The sequence below is a fragment of the Rhea pennata genome, chromosome 15, assembly GCF_028389875.1.
Source record: "Rhea pennata isolate bPtePen1 chromosome 15, bPtePen1.pri, whole genome shotgun sequence".
NCBI classification, from domain to species: domain Eukaryota; kingdom Metazoa; phylum Chordata; class Aves; order Rheiformes; family Rheidae; genus Rhea; species Rhea pennata.
In genome coordinates, this window is record NC_084677.1 from 3,546,983 (window position 1) to 3,567,218 (window position 20,236).

General features: G+C 40.6%; 1 protein-coding gene across 3 annotated transcripts in view; it reads left to right on the forward strand.

Moving 5' to 3' along the window:
- Positions 1 to 20,236, forward strand: part of XPO6 (exportin 6) — a 62,109-nt gene that overhangs the window by 8,216 nt on the left and 33,657 nt on the right. For 2 of the 3 annotated variants that reach the window (XM_062588781.1, XM_062588782.1), the window contains exons 2-6: positions 9,080 to 9,170; positions 10,845 to 10,957; positions 14,401 to 14,598; positions 18,721 to 18,880; positions 19,299 to 19,376. In XM_062588781.1, coding sequence (XP_062444765.1) covers positions 9,080 to 9,170; positions 10,845 to 10,957; positions 14,401 to 14,598; positions 18,721 to 18,880; positions 19,299 to 19,376 — 640 coding nt within the window. Of the gene's footprint in view, positions 1 to 9,079; positions 9,171 to 10,844; positions 10,958 to 14,400; positions 14,599 to 18,720; positions 18,881 to 19,298; positions 19,377 to 20,236 lie in introns of those variants that run through there. The other variant, XM_062588783.1, reaches the window with a different exon arrangement.

Below are 20,236 nucleotides of genomic sequence, written 5' to 3' on the forward strand. Positions count from 1 at the left end.
TTTTAAGTTACTTGCGTACACTAGGAGAGAGCCAGAGTTATCTTGTGGTCTTTCAGCATCCAAAAATTGGCAGGTGCACAGCTGACCACTCACTGCAGATTTCTAATGTTCTGTTCATCTGAAAAGAATATGGTGGCTTTATGGTTTGTCTTGTTTTTCTGAATAATAGGATTTCATTCTGGGTGTTATTAGTGATGGCTTGAAAGTTGGTGGACAGCCACCAATCGCTATCTGAACCAGATGTCCACTGCAGTCTGTAGTCAGACTGCTGGATTTAAGTCATAATCCAGTCCAAAAAGCAAATCAAAAATCATTTCTTGTACTCTAGCAATATACAGTTTTATTATATAGAATACAGATCTTAGTAGCCTGTTTGGACACCTCTGCACGTCACGTAACTGTGTGCTGTTCTTGTGGCAACTGCTTGTTTGGGGAAATAACATGTTGCTGAGCCTTCCAGCAGCTAAACCACAGTAAATATATTGGCAAGTCATCAGCACGTGACAAGCCAGCGCTCCCTGGGCTGCGTGGCCTTTACATCATGACTTGTCTAGGGCTGCTGCAATGCTCTTTCTCAGCACAAGCGTGGTTTATGCTTATATACATATAGTGTTAAAAAAAATAATTATAGCAAGCTAGCATAAAGTTTTTTTATTAATCTCGTTTGGGATTCTGAAAGATATTATAGATCGTGAATTTTAATGCTTTATGGTTGCTGCATTTCCAAAGAATGAGTATCTCTTTTAAACAACTAAGCAAGTGTGAAATGGTTGGTGGAGGAGGACACACTTTCTCCGAAGTGTCTGGGTTAATTATATCAATTGTGTTATCCGTTTATGTAGAATCTGGCCCAGACACTTGAGCCTGTTTATTAAAGTTCAGTCTTAAAAACTTGAAGCCTCGTTAGCTGAACCTGTCTGTACAAGGCGATTTAAGAAATACAGTTCATTAGGTATTCTAAAAGCTGCTTGATTGCTTATATAGAGGACAATATTTGCGAGTAAGATGATCTCTTTATCCTATTGAAGAAATGAGATTATCACTTTTGATTCTCTTTAGCATATTCTATGCAGCTGCATTCAGTCTGTGGTCATTTTTAGGCCTTAGCTGATGTTTAAGTATATCACTTTCTGAAGTGCAATCTGGGATTTCTAAAATGACAAGTTATTCCAGGCAGAGGGGCCCCTCAGCAGCTCTTGTGCTGGTCATCTGTTTCACCGTGGCAGAGGGGGGTGGATGGATGTAGTTGACTTGATGTCTTGCTTTACTCCTCCATCTATTTCTTTGAGATAGAGCAATGGTTCATGACTTCTGTAGTAGATTTTTCAGCTTAAAATTGTGGTGTAACAAGCTGCAGTCATTGAAATGAATGAAACGGATGACCAGATGGTATTCTGCAACCAGAAAACCTCTCTTGAAATGGCACCAGGAACCTTAACTGTTATCACAGCACAGAATGAAGCTGAGTCTGGTTTCAGTTCATTCAACCACAAAAACATGTCTGAAATGCAACAAGGAAATTGAGAGTAAAGCCTGAGCATGCTTGATAGTGTCAGCAGTATACTGCAGGGGAGCACATGTGTTACAGGGGCTGGGCACTGTTTCCTATTTGAAGATTTCTGCTTCAGCCTCCTAGTTACATTGGACTGCTAAGGAGATAAGTTTGAAATGCCAGACTGGTTGTAAACCAGTGATTTTACTTCTAAAATTTTTAGTTGGAAAATGGTTAAATGTAGTTAGTAATACTGCCTTTGACTGCATCTGGGTACAGTGCACACCTCCTTTCTAGAAGATGCGTTGGGTGTTTTATATAACTTTGCTTTTTCAAATACTTCAAAATTCTGTTTTTGTTGCTCAAATGATACTGTACTTTGGTTCCTTCATGAATTTCGCTGTGTCTAGTGAACCAAAACTGCTCTGGGGAGTCACAGAAGTAGCAGTAATCTCTGTGCTTTGTCGGTGATCCCATAAGGAAGACTTCTGTGACCCACAAGAGCAGGTTTGAAGTGACCCGTGTCTTTCTGTGAGTGTAATTACTAATTTAGGTGTTCACTGTCATGTTATCTTAGGGCTTGGGCAGGGAGGTTCTCTGAAAGGCATCCTACTAATTCTTAAAGTAAATAATTTTTATGATGCTTTAGTACACATGCATGCACATTAAGTATGTGTATAATTAAATTAGTCTCAACTGAATGTCCTTGAAAATGATCTACAACACTAAAACAATTGTAAAATCCAATACATAAGAAAATACTGCTGTTAAAGTATAGTAGCTTGGAGTTTGATATGTGTAATTTATACTATTAAGTAATGCACAAAATTGGAAGCAGAAGTTTCCAAGGTGGAAAAGGAAGGGACAGTGTAATTTAGTAAAGGGAGCCAAAGCAGGATGATGTTGAGTTATTTTGTATTAGCAGTTTCTTTATTCTTCTTACTATTATTATTCTTTCCCATCCACTGGCTTGCTGGTGGCATTATAGAAACTTCCTGCTGAGGCCACTTAAAACCAGTGGGTAGCAGTTTTGTATTTTGTGTTCTCCCGCAGTCCCTTTTTGCTTGGAATAGCTAGCCCCATCACAAGCACAAGCCCGAAGACGTAGCTGATGCTGCAGCAAGGCTGAGTAGGACGTGATAAGATCCAAACCTTGATAAGTAGGAAGGGGCTGTGTGTGTCTTGTCGTGGTGGTGGCAGGAGACATAGGGATAGGAAGGGGAACTAGAAGCCGGCTCAAAAATTTAGGAGGCCAGAAGAGAGTTGTGCTGGTTAGAGATCTACATTTTGTACTAACTTACAGTGTAGGGAGGCTTTATGGGCTGGTAGGTGGTAGCTAAGATGTCTTCAATGTGAAAAGCGCTTTGCAGACATCTTTCAACAGTGCAGGTGTTGAAGGGAGGATGGAACAAGAGTGGGTGTCTGAATTCAAAATGTGACGGGGGTACAGAAGGGTGATGAGTAACAGCTCCTTACCGGAAAGAGTCCCTCCTGTTCAGTTGTGTGGTGTAAACCCCATTTTTCCAACGGCAGAAGAAACTGTTGCAGTGCTGCCTGCAGGATGGTTGAAGTCACGGTTGTGACATTGCAGCTGCAGTTAGTGTCTTATTTAAGGAAGCTTTGTGGAGGGCTTATTTTCACTTGTCTCAGTTATATCTATCTCCAAACATTTTTTTTTTTCAAAGCCAGCAACAGACATAATATGCCCCCCCTTACAGTTATCACGAGCAGGAGATGCCGTATTTAGAGCATCATTTGTATGATCAATACTCTACTGAGCTGCTAATAGCAAATTTTAAAAGGTTAACAGCTTGTGTTTTTATGGAAAGCCATTAGAGAAAAGCTTTCCTCCAAAAGAAAGAATCACTCTCCTTTTTAAAAGCATTTATTTATGAAAGCAAAATCTGACCGATTCTCTCCTCCAAGCAAAACTGATGTTTGGAACTGTCTGAAACTTTGGACAATCCTAGTTTGTAGGCTTGACCTTTAGAGAATGTAAAATGAAGGAAGAAGACGGCACATAAACTCTGAGAGAGCTCTTCTGAAGAAAACTTAAATAGCTTTATAAAGCACTTTCATATTTTCCGGAATGGCCTGATACTTTTTAATGGAGTGAGGGAGTATCATCTTTGGTCTTATGCAAGCTAAAATTAGTGATGTGTTTTCTCTTAAAATAAATGAACAATATCTAGATTGTAATCCATAAAAACATCCCTATGTCAGGTCAATGCAGCCCCAAATATTTATTTATAATCTCTATGCTGTCATGCTAATTATTTACAGTGAACGTATACTGATTTTACTCAGTTATTCTCCAGAACTGAGTGAATAACTCATCCGGGCTGAATGTTTCAGTCATAAGGCTACAGACTAAAATTGTTACAGAGTTCTGTTTCGGTAGCGTGGTAGAGGACTTTGTTTCTTCAGAGCCTCATGAGGTAGAGTGAACTGGAGTTTAGATATCTGAAGATGTCATAACTTTTCAAATATCTATATGTATTTTTTTCCTTAACACAAGTCAGGTAATGGTTCTCATATCTTAAAATATAATTGAATGGTAGCCATGGAATCAGCTGATACCCAGGTTTTGTGGATACCCTTTTTGCTACTCTGATGAATGGAGAATGTTTCTGAATGTGCAGTTACTTGATAGCAAATTCTGATTATTTCTCTCAAACAGATAGCAGTGATTTCAGTTCTGAATTTTTTACTTTCCTAGATGCACCAGAAGGGTATTGGAGCTTTGGAGTTCAAAAATGAATAGTATGAGTAGACACCTCTCGCTTGATGACCATTATAAAAATACACTTAAGGTTCATGAGACAAAAGTGGGAATGGTAAGGAAGTAGAGGGACGTAGCAGCTGAGATGTGTGCTTCTCCCACCATTACCCGCTCAGATCGGATGCCGCAGCTCCAAGAGGAGCTGACGTGTGGCATAGCCGGCGTCAGCCCGGCCCTTCGCGGAGGGGACTCCGCTCGGCACCATACCTGGCTCCAAACTGTTCTTTTGTTTGTGTTATCTGGGTCCATCTTAGTGTAATTCAGCTTTGGGAGGCATCCAAATAATTCTTGAGCTGGTGTGGAGGGAGGCGATGGGAAGGCAGCGGGGGCTGCTGCGAAACTCCCCCCCTTTAGGTAGCAGCGAAGGTGCGAATTGCTGTATCTGGTCCCCCCCATCCCACCCCTGTAGTTATTTGCAGAGTGTAGCAGCGAATGTTATCTGCACGTCTTTGGGGAGGATCGACTGTGACATGTCCCTCCAAGATGCTACCTTGAAAGCAGTCTCTAGGGTCAGAGTATGGGTGTCCTAATGGAGTACAGTAACCTGCAGCTGTCGGTGCCTTTGCATTTAAATGCGCTTGTTTTTCCCCGCAGTGTTCACCAGCTTCTTCAGCGAACCAAGTTCTGAGCGACTGCAACGTCTTCGGCTGGGGGTTTTGCTGAATCTGGCGGCTAAAATCCTTTGTGTGGCAGTCCTAAGGGATTAGCTCAATCGTCATAGCATCTAGGAAACGAAGCGGTGGAGCTAGTGTAGGTAGTGACATGGCACATTTCACCCCGATTGCTTTCAGTGAGTTGTGAAGTTTTTTGTGGTAAAAAGCTCACTTTACCTGTTCTGCAATCAGGTTTCATAGAAACCTTGTTTGTTTGTTTTTGTTTGTTTGTTTTCTCTCAAATGGTTATAGAAGAGTAAATCTCATTCCTTGAAGGCTTTCTCTGGCCCTAAATACACTATTGGAGGAAGAGATCGGGTGGATTTTATGACTTGTGAAAATGAGTGGGAAGTATTTCTATCTTAATAGATTAATGTTTTGCAATGCCTTATGAAGGTGAGGGAAACTGCCAGGCCTTACCCAGAAAATCTGTAGTAAATTTTGCTAATGATGGTCCAGGCTCCGTGACTTTTCTGTGAAAATACCGACAGTGAAATTTGCTTGTGGCCCAAAGGGCTGCGTTCAGACCAGACAGCAGCAAAGTTTCAGTAATTAGTCTTTGCCAGGCAGTGCCCAGATTTCCTGCTAGGCGTACGGGAATGGTCACTAGCTTGCAATATTGCTAAGGGTAAATGAACAGCTGGTTTTTCAAAGCGTGTGGTGGTGAACAGCGCTTGCTTTTCTTCGGTGTGATCGCACCATAGAGCTTTGGCGTTACTCCTGCTGGGCTGAACACTCGCTTCTGACTTGCTGCGGGGTTTGGTCTTGTTGCAGATGTGAAGCCCTGTGCAGAGCTGAGGGGTCCTCTGAGGCAGTCGTTCATGAATCTGTGTTGCTGCTTGTTATCAGACTTCTTCCGCATTACTCGCTCAGGCCCGGGTGATATTTTCCTGTTCCTTCATCCCTTTCTTCAACATAGGCTCCTAGAAGAAAGAAAAGTGCATGTTAAAGTGAATGATAATATGGAGGCACAGCTGGAAATAATAAAGACAGGTACAGCTGCAGGTCTTACAGTACTACTTCTATTGTGGTCTCATTATAGATAATCCACTTTCTGGAGTGACTAGATATGTGCAGTAAGCTTCCTCTGCAGCTGTCTGACAGCATGTGTCCTCCTTATCGTGATGACCTAGTTATTGGTCTGTTTGAAAGGTGGGCGATTGCGGCATGCTCCAGAAATGGTTAACTTGAGGAATATCTAAAGGTACTAGCAATTGCAGAATGTCCCTGTCTCCCTTTTAAGTGGAGCCAAGAGCTAGAACTGGGTGTGCTTGATGGGACTATCAGCGAACACCCTGGGGAGAGCCTGGGAGGTGCTCCTGTTTGCAGAGCCGCTCGTGGGCTGGGTTCTGATTGCTTCAGACAACTGGTGCTACTCCACCTTCCCTTGACAGCAAGTCTGGAACAGCAGGGAGAAGTCAAATAGGAGAATAAAGCAATCTCCGAGGTCACACTGTTTCCTTCTGCCCCAAATCCGTCCTGGAATCTAGCCAGCTTCAGAGCATATAGAGCTTTCTCCATAAAATCTTGTTTGGAGGTGCCTGATAAATATCAGGTGATTTCTTCCCCCAGCCATTCCCGGTCTCTGGCCAAAAGGGTAAGTTAGAAGTAGTACAGCGCCAAGCTTTGACAAAATAAGCATTTGAGCAAGCATTTGTCTAGGAGAATAGTGCACCCCTTTCTTACATGGTGACTAGATGTGACAGATGCTCCACATGACACCTCCATCCATAGCTAAAACATGCCTCTGGCATCCAAACCATAGTGCTAGTTTTGTGCTGTTCCCTTTTTTCCTTTGATACTTTGAAGACTGTGATGGTGATATTTTATTGAAAGATTTTTTTAAAGTGCCTTCCTAAGAATAGGCTCTTAAGTAATGTCATCTTCAAAACCTCAATGCCCAGGCGCTTTAAAGCCTGTGAAGGATATGTCAGGTGTTCAATATTTTTGAGAACTCTGCCACGTACTTCCAAGTGGCATCATGTAAGTATCCAAGTAGACTCATAAATCTTGCCTTTAAAAAAGAATTAACTGTTGTACATAAAAATTCTTTATTTCTCTCAACTGGTCTTCCTAAAGAAGTGTTGAATTAACTATGCTAAAACAACCAAGTCGTAGTGTTCCTGGGTGAAGAGCTAACAGGACTTTGTGCGGTCTGGGTTAGTGGAGGAGCAGGACAGGAGGAACAGCGCTTCCAGTGCGAGGAATGCGGCTTCATCGCATTGATGTGACCAAAGTTTGGCAACTGCCCTTGGAAGGTCTGGTGTCTGAAACTGCTGGTGGGACTGTGCTGCTGAGTGGCAAAGAATTAAATTGCAGAGATTTACTAAAACATGGGATTTGTACGTCTGCTTCTAATTGGGAACAAGTTGGCTAGGGAGGATTTTGCAATGATGTGCACATCCGAGAAAAACGTGTAGAAATGGAAATGTGGCTGAAGCCTAATATCATTTAAGGACTCCACTTAATTAAAATCCATAAGGTGAGACTTCTATCCACAGTGTTGCTGTTATTTAGGAAGTAGTGACAGAAGGAAGAAACTGTTTAGTTTTTGGACGGGTCAAGTTGAAGGTGAAGCTTACAGTGCAAGAGACCGTTTTCAAAGAAGCACATATAAATGGATTAACGAAGTGATAATGATGTTTGATCTTGCTTAAGAAGACATGGCTTTGATTTGATTGGAGCTTATTTTAAGCGTATTTCCCTCTAACAGAATGGTTTTTGCTAAAATGCTCCCTTGATTTCTAGAGCACATTTTTTTTTTTTTTTAATGAAAAGGGGGAGAGGAAAGGTAAGATGGAATGCAGTGCTTTGCTAAGTAATTGAAAATGCATGGTGTCCTACAGAGCATCCATTGTCAGCTGCTAGGAGAATAGAGCTGAATTAATTTTCTTGTGCTGTTTTATTGAATTCTTGGTTCTCCTGGGGTGTTAATCTAGTATCAGGCTCTTCGAGGAGATACTCTCCTGCTACTTGGCTCTGGTGCCTGAGGAACTAGTGCTGTATGTGGAAATAGAAACCAGTGGTAGAGGTACATGCTGTTTCTGCAAGTTGTCTCACTTGCTTGTCTCTCTACAACTAGTCTCTTCTAAGAATGCTGCCTGTCGTGGTTTTTGTTTCTGTTTTTATTTGTTGTTTGAGGAAGACATTTCAGTTCTCTTTAATGGGTTGCTTTGCTTCTATGCAGAAGATAAAAGATAATTTGGTCTTGAGACTTGATCTATTTATTATTGATAGTGTGAGTTGAAAACATTAGAGGAATGACTGGTAGCACAGTCTCTTCCGTGACAATACTGTTTTCAAAGGCTATTTTGAAAGTTAGACCTTAAAGAAAGAGCAGAGCAGATGGAGTGGCGAAGCCAAGTGTTCAGCTGCTGCTAGAGTAGAATCATCCCAGCTCCAGAGATACCAAAATAAATGGATTGGTCTACTTCTTGCAAGCAGTATTTAGCAGCCACAAAACTGGAGCAACCTTGCAACTGCTGTATGCTAGTCCTGTGGGTTTTTTTGTTTTGTTTTGTGTTTTTTTTTAAGGACTTCAATAGACTGAGCTATAACTGATTAATTTCAGTAAAAGAGATAATTTCAGGGTGAAAAGTGTTTTTTCCCAAATCAAACAGAATACTCATATATCACTTTCCAGAATTCTGGATGCTCTCTAATCTTTCAAGCTACTTCTTCCTGGCACTATCAGTGGCGACGTGGCTGGGGCTCCAGGGTCAGGCTGATAGTAGGTGTCCAAGTCGTGCCATCGAGACTCAGGCGCCCCATGCTGTGTCTTGTTACCACTAAATGTCTGAAAGCATGTTCACCTGACCTTGCTATTTCTGAGAATTTTCCCACTGGGGTGAGCTAATTTGTAATTGCTAAATGCCACCAAAGAACAAATGGATTCTAAAAATCACATTCAAAACTTTCACTTTCAGTGAGCAATCTTGTTACTACTTGACTCTGTTTTGCAGTTTAAACTCCAGATTATACTTTGCCCTATACCTGAACTGTACTATTTTGTTGGCTTTTGCTTGCACATACGGCATGAGTGATACTGACCTCCTAGTGCTGGGTTTTATAGAGAAATTGTATACACTTTAAATTGAATGCAAGTCAGAGGACGGGTTAGCTTTAACTTTTGCCTTTAAATGTTTTTTCCAGGCATCTGAAGAGGCCTCACTACGGGCTTTGGAGAGTCTAATGACAGAGTTTTTCCACAATTGCACAACAAATGAACGGAAACGTGAAATAGGTGAGTTCATACCATTTTTAACGAAAGGTCCCATTCACTTTCTGCCTCTTGCATGCACCGACAGATATAAGTTGCTGGTCATGTTAAACGTAAGTGATGGATGAAAGTGCTGTACTTGATACAGAAATGGTGTCGTAGCCTCTCTTGCATATGACACTGAAGTATGGGAGAATTCATCAATAACACTTTGCCTGGTTTGGATTTTGGAGATCCTAGGAAAAGTCCTATTGCTAATGTATCAGTAACAGCGGTTGTATGCTCTTGTGGGCATGGAAAGGTACCTTCTTTCCTCAGAGTAATAACTTGGCTATTGTATGAGAAGGATTTTGATTTTTTTTTTCTAATGTATGTTTTTGGGTTGCTTATCTTAGAAAAGCTTTTGCTTTCTCCCTAGAGATGGAGTGTAGATTTCAGATTCTTCCTATATTAAGAAGAGAAAGCAGAAGAATGTCCTACTTAGTGTGCAATTGGACATCAATAAAATAGTGGAAAAAAGTGCAGTTGTGTTTTAGTTGGTTTTATGAGTTGTGTTCCTGTGAAAACTGGCAGAGATCTTACAGGTACTCTAAATTAACTTCCTTCATCTGTGGTTAATGGACATAAATAAGCAAATAATCTGGCTATTTGCTTTTCCTCTCAAACTTCTGCCACCTCTAACTTGGGTACCAGAAATATGATCAGCATGAAGGATGTCTTCTAGAAAGCTGGAGAAGTATAGAATAAGCAACTAACCAACAATCTTTTTTCCCTCCATTGTGGAGATCACCTGCATTGCTAGTATGAATCTAAATCGGGCCTTCCTTTTCAGTTAGTATGAATTTGGTGTATAACAAATACCACTGCTATGTTCCCAACACCATGGTACCAGACTTGGAAGGGTCATCGGACTTGTCTGTACTACTGATTTCTGGGATTCACAGAGTAGTTCTTCCAACTTTCTAGTTCTTGCAGAAGCTTCTGGGATGTAGGCTGTATTCCTTCACAACTTACCACTTAAGTATTTGTTAAAGCACAATCTTGTCTTATAGACTCCATAAAAAATTTCTCACTCAAAACTTGAAATGTCGCATTTGGTTGGTGACAAAAAAAAAAAAAAAAAAAAAAAAAAGGAGCCCATGCAACTTTTCTTTTTCATACATTTTGTACATAGTCACTTGGCATGAGATGATCAAATACCGTAACTGCTTTCTGAATGTTCAGAGGAGTCTTTGTTATGCTGACCTGCAATAATATTAGTTGCTCTTGGAGCAATTGCATTGAAACAAGAATATTTTAATGCTGTATGTGATCTCAGGTCCTCCCAGTCTTCCACTGTGACCTTGTGTCCTACCATTTGGCTTTTATAGGTAAAAAGGTAATATTGCCTGTTGTTCAAGTTGTCTGCTATTTCCTGTCATAATAAGTGCATAACTTGTATTTTAATATTAAACTTTTGGTCTAGTATAGTATCGATGTCAAAACTGTATTTTCTGAAGTGATGTGCGCATTTTGTTTTCACTGAAGCCTGTTGTTAGGCTGTTTTTAATACCTTTGAGCATGTTTATTCCAGGTTGGTTGAGTCACCTTCTGAAAATGGGGTTTCTTCCATGCTCAGCGTGCTTTGTATATGAGATTTTTGATCTGTTTACAGCTCACATATTTTAATATATATTTTTTAATGCTTTATTTTTTCAGAGGAGCTTTTAAATAACTTTGCCCAGCAGATAGGAGCCTGGAGATTCTGTCTCTATTTCCTGTCAAGTACAAGGAACGACTATGTAATGATGTACAGTTTGACTGTGTTTGAGGTAAGGTGTATACTGTTGTATACTTAGTGCCTTTTCTGTGTTGGATGCAATTTTCAGTTGGCAATCAATTGTATTTAAAAATGTCTGCCTAAAATGGCAATCCTAATAAGTACGATGATAAAGCTTGCTTTTATTGCTCTCTCCTAAAGGGATTATTTAATGGCTGCTTTAGGGTGTGAGAATATGAATCTTTGCACACAAATTGAAGAATTACTTTCCTGGCATTTCTAAGTAGAAATTACCTACAATTTCAGACACTGCTCAAGTTTTCTGTACAATGCTTTTAAGAACGTTATTGCCTTCCTACTTTTTTAGGGTCAGAAATGAGTGTGCATGGTAATCTGCTACTAGCTGCTGCAAGCTGTAATGCTGAGAGGAGAGGCAAAGTTAACTATTATTTTCTGACATTTAGTAGTTGCGGTAGCGCTCTCTTGAACTATATCTAGCAAGTTTATATGCTAGTTGTGGAGGGAAGGCTGCTCTTAGACCACATCCCACTTCTTACCTATTTATAAAAGAGAACAAAGTTATAGTTAGAAGCCTGAATATTGACTTTCTTTTTGTACAGCTGTTTGAAGAAACAAAAGTATTTTGTGAACAGTTCTATTTGCACAACTGAAATCAATGTGTGCTGAATGAGCAGCACAGGGTCTTTCCCTAACGAAGCCAGTGTCGTGCCTTACCTTGGTCCATTTATAGCCTTTTCCTTGGGCTCTTGGCTGGGTTGGCAGTCTGAGCCTTGCTCCAAATTCAAGGTTTTTGTACCGTTTGCTGTGTACCACTTTTTAGATAGTGCAAACAACTTTGTACTTAATATTAAGTTGTGTTGTTTTCACAAATGATGTGCCCAGGTTGTTGTTCTCTGACTTCTTGAATTAAAAGACTTCGTTTATCTGGGCTTACATAGGGAGGGAGTCTGAAATAATCTGCATACTGAATCTGGATTACCTTTAACCATCAGGCCATCCTTCCTCTCAAAAGGGGTAAGCGCGGCAAAAATGGCACAGGAGTTTGTGTTCTCTGGTGAAGGATGTTGCATGGTAGCAGCCTGCACATGAGGAAGAAAACACATTTGACTGAGCCTCTGCCTGTCTGTCGGGAGGGAGGGAGGGGGAAAAAAACCAGCTCTGAAAAAATAATTGTGCCCAGAACTGAGCAGAACAAAGAAATCACTGTACAAGTGTAAATTGAGGGAAATGAGTCTACAGCTTAGCTGAGATTAGAATCTCAACTGAGAACCCAGACTTTCTGAAGTTAACTGTTGTAGTGCTGCCTGATCAAATAGATTGGGACTGAATTTATCAGTGAGAGTATCTATGTGAACAGATGGATCATCCTCAAAACTACCTGAGAACGTTCTATTTTCTAGAATGTCCAAAAAGCAATAGCAGATTTATAATAAAAATCTTCGTGATTCCCTACCCAGATGAACATTTTTTTCATGTGGTTATCACATCTGCTTTACATGCTGAAGGTCCTGGGTTCAAGCCCCGGTGAAACCAGCACCAGGAAATCTGTGGGAGGTTGGACTAGATGATCTCCAGAGGTCCCTTCCAACCTTACTGATTCTGTGATTTCATCTTGCTTTTTGAAAAAGATTTCTTTTTTTTTCCTCCTAAAATATTTGATAGGTTCAGAAAGCTGTGACTTCAGATGAGTAGGACAAAATTCTGTGGGCGTTAAGCATGAATGTTAATTCTAAAGTACCCTTTCGTTTTTATTGGAGCTTTTGAAACTCTTGTTCTGGGCTTGCAGGGAGGAACTCTTGTTTGCCTGGCTTTGCTGATTTAAACAAAGTTGTTGGTTTTAAACAATACTTCTAGACAGTATTTTCTCTACCCCAAAACCAAGAAGCGACTTTTTTGGGGCACTTCATTTACAAATATCAGTAAAACCTCTGTACTGTGAATTGGAGTTTTTTTGTACCATAATTGCAGCCTACAGTTTTCTGTAGCAAAGCCCTTCACTGCACAGGATTTCTTGGTTGAAAATTCTCCAAACTATGTGCCTGCAAATGGGTACAGATATTGCCTCAGTAGCAGGGCTCCTGAGTAAGTTATCCTGAGAGGTTCAGCTACTAATACTCCAGAGGCCTTAAATGGGATTGTAGCATTGCAGAAAAGTAATTTTGCAACTTTGCCTCCTTATGGGTTTTGTCCATTTTAAAGTGAGCTAAAAGCCTTTTGTTAATGTGGTATCCTCTCACTGCAAAGTTCTTGAATTGTGAGGTGACCTCCCAGCTTAGACCTTCAGGAGACATTTGCTGCATCAGCTTCTCCTTTGTTTCTGCCTCATATGGGGTTATACTTCCCCCTTTCAAAGGATCCAGGGTTAAAAGATGGTGGAAAAGCTTTATTTTATATGTATGGAAATCAGTTCTGCGTGATCTGGAACTGGTTAAATTGATGCATGCCAGTTGTTGTCACTTACCAGTTGATCAAAACGCTGGTCTGTTCAAAGCTATGTGGGTAATAGTTCCTGGGACAATGAAGCCGTCTCACGTGAAACATATTGGAGGTACTCTACAAATCTGTCATCGTTCCTTGTTGTTGTTGGAGTCTGTATCGGTATGCTGGGTGGCTTACGAGATGAGTGCTGTGAGTTCTGCTCAGCAGCTTGAGATGTCACTGTCCCAGTTGTCTGAGTATCCCATTAGGTAGCAGCAAAGCTTATTCCAAGTTACAGTTAATGATGTGGGGCTTGTACCTTCTATTCAGCTGCTCATGGTCTGCCTAACTTCTGTTGGCTTAAACTCATAAAGGTGAGGTTGTGCAAAGGTGTCAGGACTGTATCAAACCGCTAAGCAGTCGTAACATCTTACATTTTGGCTAAAGAGCAAAGTGAGGCCGTGTTAGAGCTGTAAAACACAATGTCCATTTGATGTGTTCTGAAAAAAAAAGAGACTTTTCTGTTTAACCTGCTAATATCTGCTCATTTCCTTATCTGCAGGTCTGCCATGGCAGCAGAGAGCAATAAACTAGTTCAAATGTAGATGTTTTAGTTTTTAAGTCGTCGTGCTCAGTCAGGGAGAAGCATGGGCAGATGAGTGGCTATTGAAAGCTATAGCCTTTTCCTTGGCTGCGCGTTGTGGCAGGCAGCAGGAACCATTGGCTGTATGATGGAGCAGCACTACACGGTTGTCTATCCCTGCACTGTATGTCTGAATTCTCTCAGTGAGAATAGTACTTAGCTTTCACAGTAAACTTGGTAACTGCATTTGTGGCATTCTTTTCTTTTTTTCTCTTATATTTGTTTTGAGGTAATTTTTCACTCATGTTAAGAAAGCTATGATGAAATGTGTTAAGATGCTTTTCCTGCAAGATACCTGGTATCTCTGGGTTGAAGTTATCCTACTCAGACACCTAACTATTCAACTTCACTGAAGCATTTCCTTTCTGCATGTCTAAGATGCGCTCATTTGGGAGGCTTGTTTCTTTTTCCAGAACCTAATCAATAAGATGTGGCTTGGGGTCCCATCTCAAGACAAAATGGAGATCCGCAGCTGCCTGCCCAAGCTTCTTCTAGCTCACCACAAAACCCTGCCTTACTTCATCAGGAACAAACTCTGCAAAGTCATTGTGGATATTGGCCGACAAGACTGGCCAATGTTCTACCATGATTTCTTCACTAACATCTTGCAGGTAAGAATGTATTTTTGGAAAATACACCAAAGTTTATAAAAGAAAAAATTAGTTTAATTCGTGGAGAGACATATGTTGTTTCCTTAGTGACTTCTCTTGACAAAAGTTAAAAAAGGAACAATTACATGAAAAAGAAACTCAAAGGTTTTTCTAATTCTTTTTTTTTTTTTTTTTTTTTTTTTAGTTTTTCAAATAACTTTTAGCTTCTTTTTTTTCCCCTCTTCCCTCTAATGTTATGTTGAGATTAAATGGTGCCTTCTTCTGACACTTAGGGACATTTGTTGAATTCCTTAATTCCTGGAGCTATACTGACTGCTGGAAGAAAACCAGGAAGGTGGCTTGATGGCAGATCTGCTAATGCTTCTCTACTGGCAGGGCGATGGAGATGTGCTGTGTTGTATTGCCAATATGCTACATAACCTGACAGATGAGCTTTCTTGAGTGTTGCTGCAGCAGCCTTAATAATCAGCGCTCGCTCCACCTCAGTACCAGTTCTCTGCCACAGCAGCATCAGCAGAAGGGAATGTGTGCTGCAGAGGTTAATTTTATACTAAGATACTAGACTAGACACTGGGAACGCTAGTTCGCCTGTGCTAACGCTGTTGTCAGGGTGAAATGCCTCAAACTACTGCACCGAGTTTTGCCAGTAATTGTGTCTCGGCACCTTCTGTTTTAGTTACAGCAGCAGCTTGGGATATGTCCATGAGGTGAACTGAGGTCTACCAGGAACGCTGAGTAGCTGCTTTACTGCACGACTGAATGGCTAGGCACACGAGGAGCCTTTCCCCAAGGCTTGCGGGCTGCTTCACAGCTCACGTAGACCTGTGGTGTCCTAGTGATGCTGGTGCTGGTTCCCAAGCCAGCTAGCTTAAAGCTGACTTGGCTGTATTTATACAATACTAAAGGCAAAAGTATGATTGAAGTCTTGGCCTGCCCTGCTTTTTGTTTGATCCCTGTGAACCTGAGCAAGACACAAGAACTTTCTGAAGTCTTCCTAACCATAATTTGAAATTCTTGATTAACCTTCTGTGCAAAGTTACGCAGGTGAAGATCTCAGCATTTTGGCCTTTAGCTCAGATATCTTACCAAACAAATCACATTCCTGTAATATTTTTTGACAAAGGAACAATAGTGCCCAGGAAGTATCAACCGCACTTTGAATTTTAATTATTTAAGTGTAATATTTAAGTATTTAAGTGTATTGAAAATGTGCAGGTTGTGGGTTATTCTATTTAAAGAAAAAAAGTCAGTAAAACCCTGGATAGGTCATTGTTGCATGATTCTCAAAAAGGAAATTTCTGAATGCAACTCTTGGAGATTTTTTTTTTTCCCCGTACCTAATTCTAGTGGCCAAAATTATCCAGGAAAACTTTGGCAGCTGATGATGTAAAGTCAGTAACTGAATGCTGGTGGAGGTTTTCAAGCAGACTCTCACAGGAAGACTAAAATATACTTTTGAGAGTCTCGATTGAAAGAGTGCTGCTAGTTTGGATGCTGTTCGTTTGTAATCCAGCATCTTCACTGCGAAGCAGAAGTTAAATGGTACAGCCTGAGCTGAACTCGCAGCTCGCTGCCGCTGCAGCCTGGCTAGTGCAAGCCTCCTGCTTTGATTTGGGTAGTTCATTTCCAGTTCTCAAATTGTTCGTATCTGGCTTAAACAGGTCGAGTATAAACCGAAGTGCTGCACGGTCTTTTCTGCTGACGTGATTACATTGATTTGAATGCAGCTGTGCCTACAGACAAGCCGCAAGGCAGTTATTCAAATAAATCAAAGTTCCAAAGTGTCAGGAGTTTATTTGTTAAGACAAATGGATTTAGCATTAATTGTGAAGTCAGAAAGTGCCAGCTTTGCCTACAAGGCTTGTTAGCGACGGAAGTAATCTCTTTTCTAACAGCTTTCTGTAATTGTGTAGTGCAATTTTTTTTCCTGAGTTCTTAATCTTGGAAGTACTGTGAGAACTGTCTGCGGTTTGGGCTTTTGGTTTTGCCTGGATTTGCAATTGAAATGCCTCTGAGCTTTTGCTTTCTTTTCTAGTATTTTGGAGGTTATCTAAGTGATTGCAGAGCCCACTTTGGATATCTGGCTTTCCTCAAGCCCCTCTTCTGGGCTCTGCTTCTGAAGGAATCTTCCCATGCAGTTAGTTTCTATAGCACAGACCTTCAAAAAATATCTAGAGAAAACATAGGCAGAATATAAATATTGAATTTTAAGACTCCAAAATCATGAAGAGTAGCAAAGGAGTAGCAGATAAGCCATATCTCAGCTCCTCCTTCTAAGATAATTTGAACTGCTTGATTACTTAGGATTGAATTGTATCCCAGTACTCTAAGTAGTCTCTAAAACTTCTATTGACCCGTTGGAGGAAACATAACTTGGAGTATTGCACTATGATTATGCAAAAGCAGTAATTCTTAGAAAATGCTACTTCTATGAAGGCAAGAATTTGTTTAACGTTAGCATGCCATGCAGTGCCACTTCAGTAAACTTCCTGGTGGTGTAGGAAAATACATCTGCTTCAAATACCTGATTTAGGGTCATGTCTGAAGAAAGAAGTAACAGCCATGCTGTTTGAAGAGCAAGAGGGATCTAGTCTTTTGGGGTTTTGTTTTTGTTTTTTCCGCTGCCTTCATTAGAACAGCACAAATGAGGAGGAGGCTTACCGATAAAGTCAGATTTAGTGTATGGATATGGCCTAAAGGTTTGCTTTTTTTTCTCTTTTTTTCTTTTTTTTTTTTTTGAGAAGGTATTTTTTTCCTTCTGATTTCTTGTGTTTAGCTAAAGGTAGATCTGAGTTCAGTGGTTTGAAGAATGGATATAGAAATGGGTTACTTTTGTGAATTTAAGAAAAAACCCTTTGAAATATGAAGTCCTGCTGCATTAATAATATGGACTAATAATCTCAAGATAAATGAGAAATTATTCGCAGTACTGACAAGTCCTAGGAGATTCGGTGGCAACAGCTTAAGGTGTTACTACTAGCTTAAGGTGGTACTGCCTGATACTATGCTCAAATAGGACCATAAAGGCAGCAAAGCTTCAGCTTCTGCTGAGGACCATCAGACTGATGGGGAAATGGCTTATCCTAGACACCAGCTAGAGCTGAAAAAGCAACCAGACTTTCTGTAAGCTTGTCATATATGTCCTCAAGATTGCTTTCTGAAAACCAGACTTGTGTATGTTTAGACTGAGAGCTCACGTATGGACTTTCCTTTTCACGTGTTTCTCTAAACTGTGTAGCCTGAGCCATGTTAAGTCAAGTTGTCTCTGGTTTGGGGGCTCAGTATGAATAGGGCTGAGGTCAGCCTGCATCATGTAATGTATGATTTAAGGGTTGCTTGTAATACTTGTGATTGGCTTTATATTCCTCTCCCTTCTTTCCCCCTGCCCAGGGTTAGTACAGGAGTTGTTTTGGATATTCCAGGGCAGCAGAAAAGAGCAACATTTTTAAGCAGAAAATGAATTCTAATGGCACAAAGTTTTGTCTCTAATATCCCAGAGTTTAGTGAAGGCAAAAATTATTGCTTTCTCAGGCCCATGTTTCCTGTTCGCATTAGAAGTCATTCTTTTTAGAAGATCCAATAGAGATGCAGGGAGACATCATATCCCTTAACAGTGTTCTGTGGTCATTCGATACTGACTGCAGTTGTTCATCAGGTATTAGAAGGAGCAAGATTTTTTTTTTTTTTTTTATGTTGACACTGCTTGACTGATGGCACAGGCTCCTGAGCAGCTCCAGAAGCAGCCCCGTTACGTAGTGAAACCGCTGGTACTGAGGCAATTCTGAGAAGTGGTGATGTCGGCAGATACCAGACGGTAAACAAGGAACAAACTGTGACTGGTAAACATGTTGGAACAGCAAATGTAGCAGTGGCATTATGAAAGCTCTCTTGAAACCCCGAGGATTCCCATGGTGCTCGAACTGTTGCAACATTACACATTAATGTCTCAGGAAATCAAATACCTGCAGTTTTCTTCACTCAGTGTGTAGTGTTATAAATGGTTGGGAATTGATGCTGCCTTAGTCTTGATACACCGGTGAACTGCCCATAGTATTACTAATCTCGTTCGCCATCTGATGGTTTGGCAGAATGTTATACTGTGTTTGTATGGTTTCCTTTCAGTTAATTCAGTCTCCTGTGACTACTCCTTTGGGACTGATCATGCTGAAAACTACTTCAGAAGAGCTGGCATGTCCACGAGAGGATCTTAGCGTAGCCCGGAAAGAAGAGTTAAGGAAGCTGCTCCTGGACCAGGTGCAAACAGTACTTGGGCTCCTCACAGGTAGGAGTTAGCTGCGCTTGCAACATTGAAACAGGTGCCATCCTTTGCCCTTCCTCAGAGGCTAGCAAGTTCTCACTTTCACTGTTCAGTGAACTGAGGCAAGGGCTGTATGGTGGCTGCTTCCTACTGGTTGAACACCTTCAACTCTACTGTTTGAGTAAGACTCAGCTTACTACAAAACAAGCTTAAGTAGCAGAACAGATTTATAGCTGTAAACGTACTCGCTGTTTATAAAGTGAGATTTAGATTGTGTATGTAAGCACTTAGTGATTTCTTCAAGTTCTTTAAGAGAAGGTAATGTTCCTTGTCAAAGCACTGTATAATCATGATCTGCCGAGGTTCTATCGCTGTCTCCAACATGCTTGTTAGAGCAATTTGTTTTTTTAGCAGGCTATTTTAAGAATGTCTCTTTGGCCAGGTATTTTGGAGAGCATCTGGGACAAACACAGTGTTACTGCTGCCACTCCACCACCATCCCCAACTTCAGGAGAAAGTGGTAAGGATAGCTAGAACTGAGTACTTTTACCTTTTAAATTTAAAGTGCATAGGAATAATATCTTGTAGCTTAACTTGCAATATGAGGCCTAGATCCCTTCCTTTACTGTCTAACCTATTGTGAAAATATTTTTCTAAAGCTGTATGTAGGCCAACAAATTTATGATCAGAAAGGTACATCTTACCAGAAAAAACAACTTCCACAGCAGGGAAAGCTCCACTGAAAGTGCCACTTCCTTCAAGAGTGCACATATAGCTTCCTGTTGTCTTCAGATGGCAATAAGCTTTTTGAAATGTCAGTTCAAAATGCTGTAACAGCAGTGAGTTCACATTGTCATCTATGAATTATAGCTGTAAAAGCTGTACATCAAAAGCTAGAGAAGCAAAACTGCAGTTCTGATTTAAAGAAAAGAGAAAAAGTAATTGGGAGTTTGTGCCTGTACATCGTGGAAAGCTTATTTTCTACCCACTTCTGTTAGTGTTTTTCATGGCTGTTTATCTGTATGCCGGTTTACATATGCAATCCTTAGTGACCTTTGAAATAGCACATTTCTGTGTTCTTGTACTTTGAGTACATTTCATTAATTCTTTTAAGGCTAAATAGGGAACAACTGTTGGCAAGGACCTTTTATATAAGCTCACTCAAGATTTGCTGTCCAGCAGCACATGGTGTATTTCTTCCTGCTTCTCAGAATATGGAGCAAAAAAGCACTGATGCTATGAAATCACCATTTTGTTTTAAAATTCTCTCTCTTTTTTTTTTTTTTCCTCTCTCTCTCTCTGCTTTAAACAAGGATGAAGGAAGGCCTTAGGCTAGGGAATCCTGAAATGCCCAGTTGCATATGGGGGGAGATGAAATGC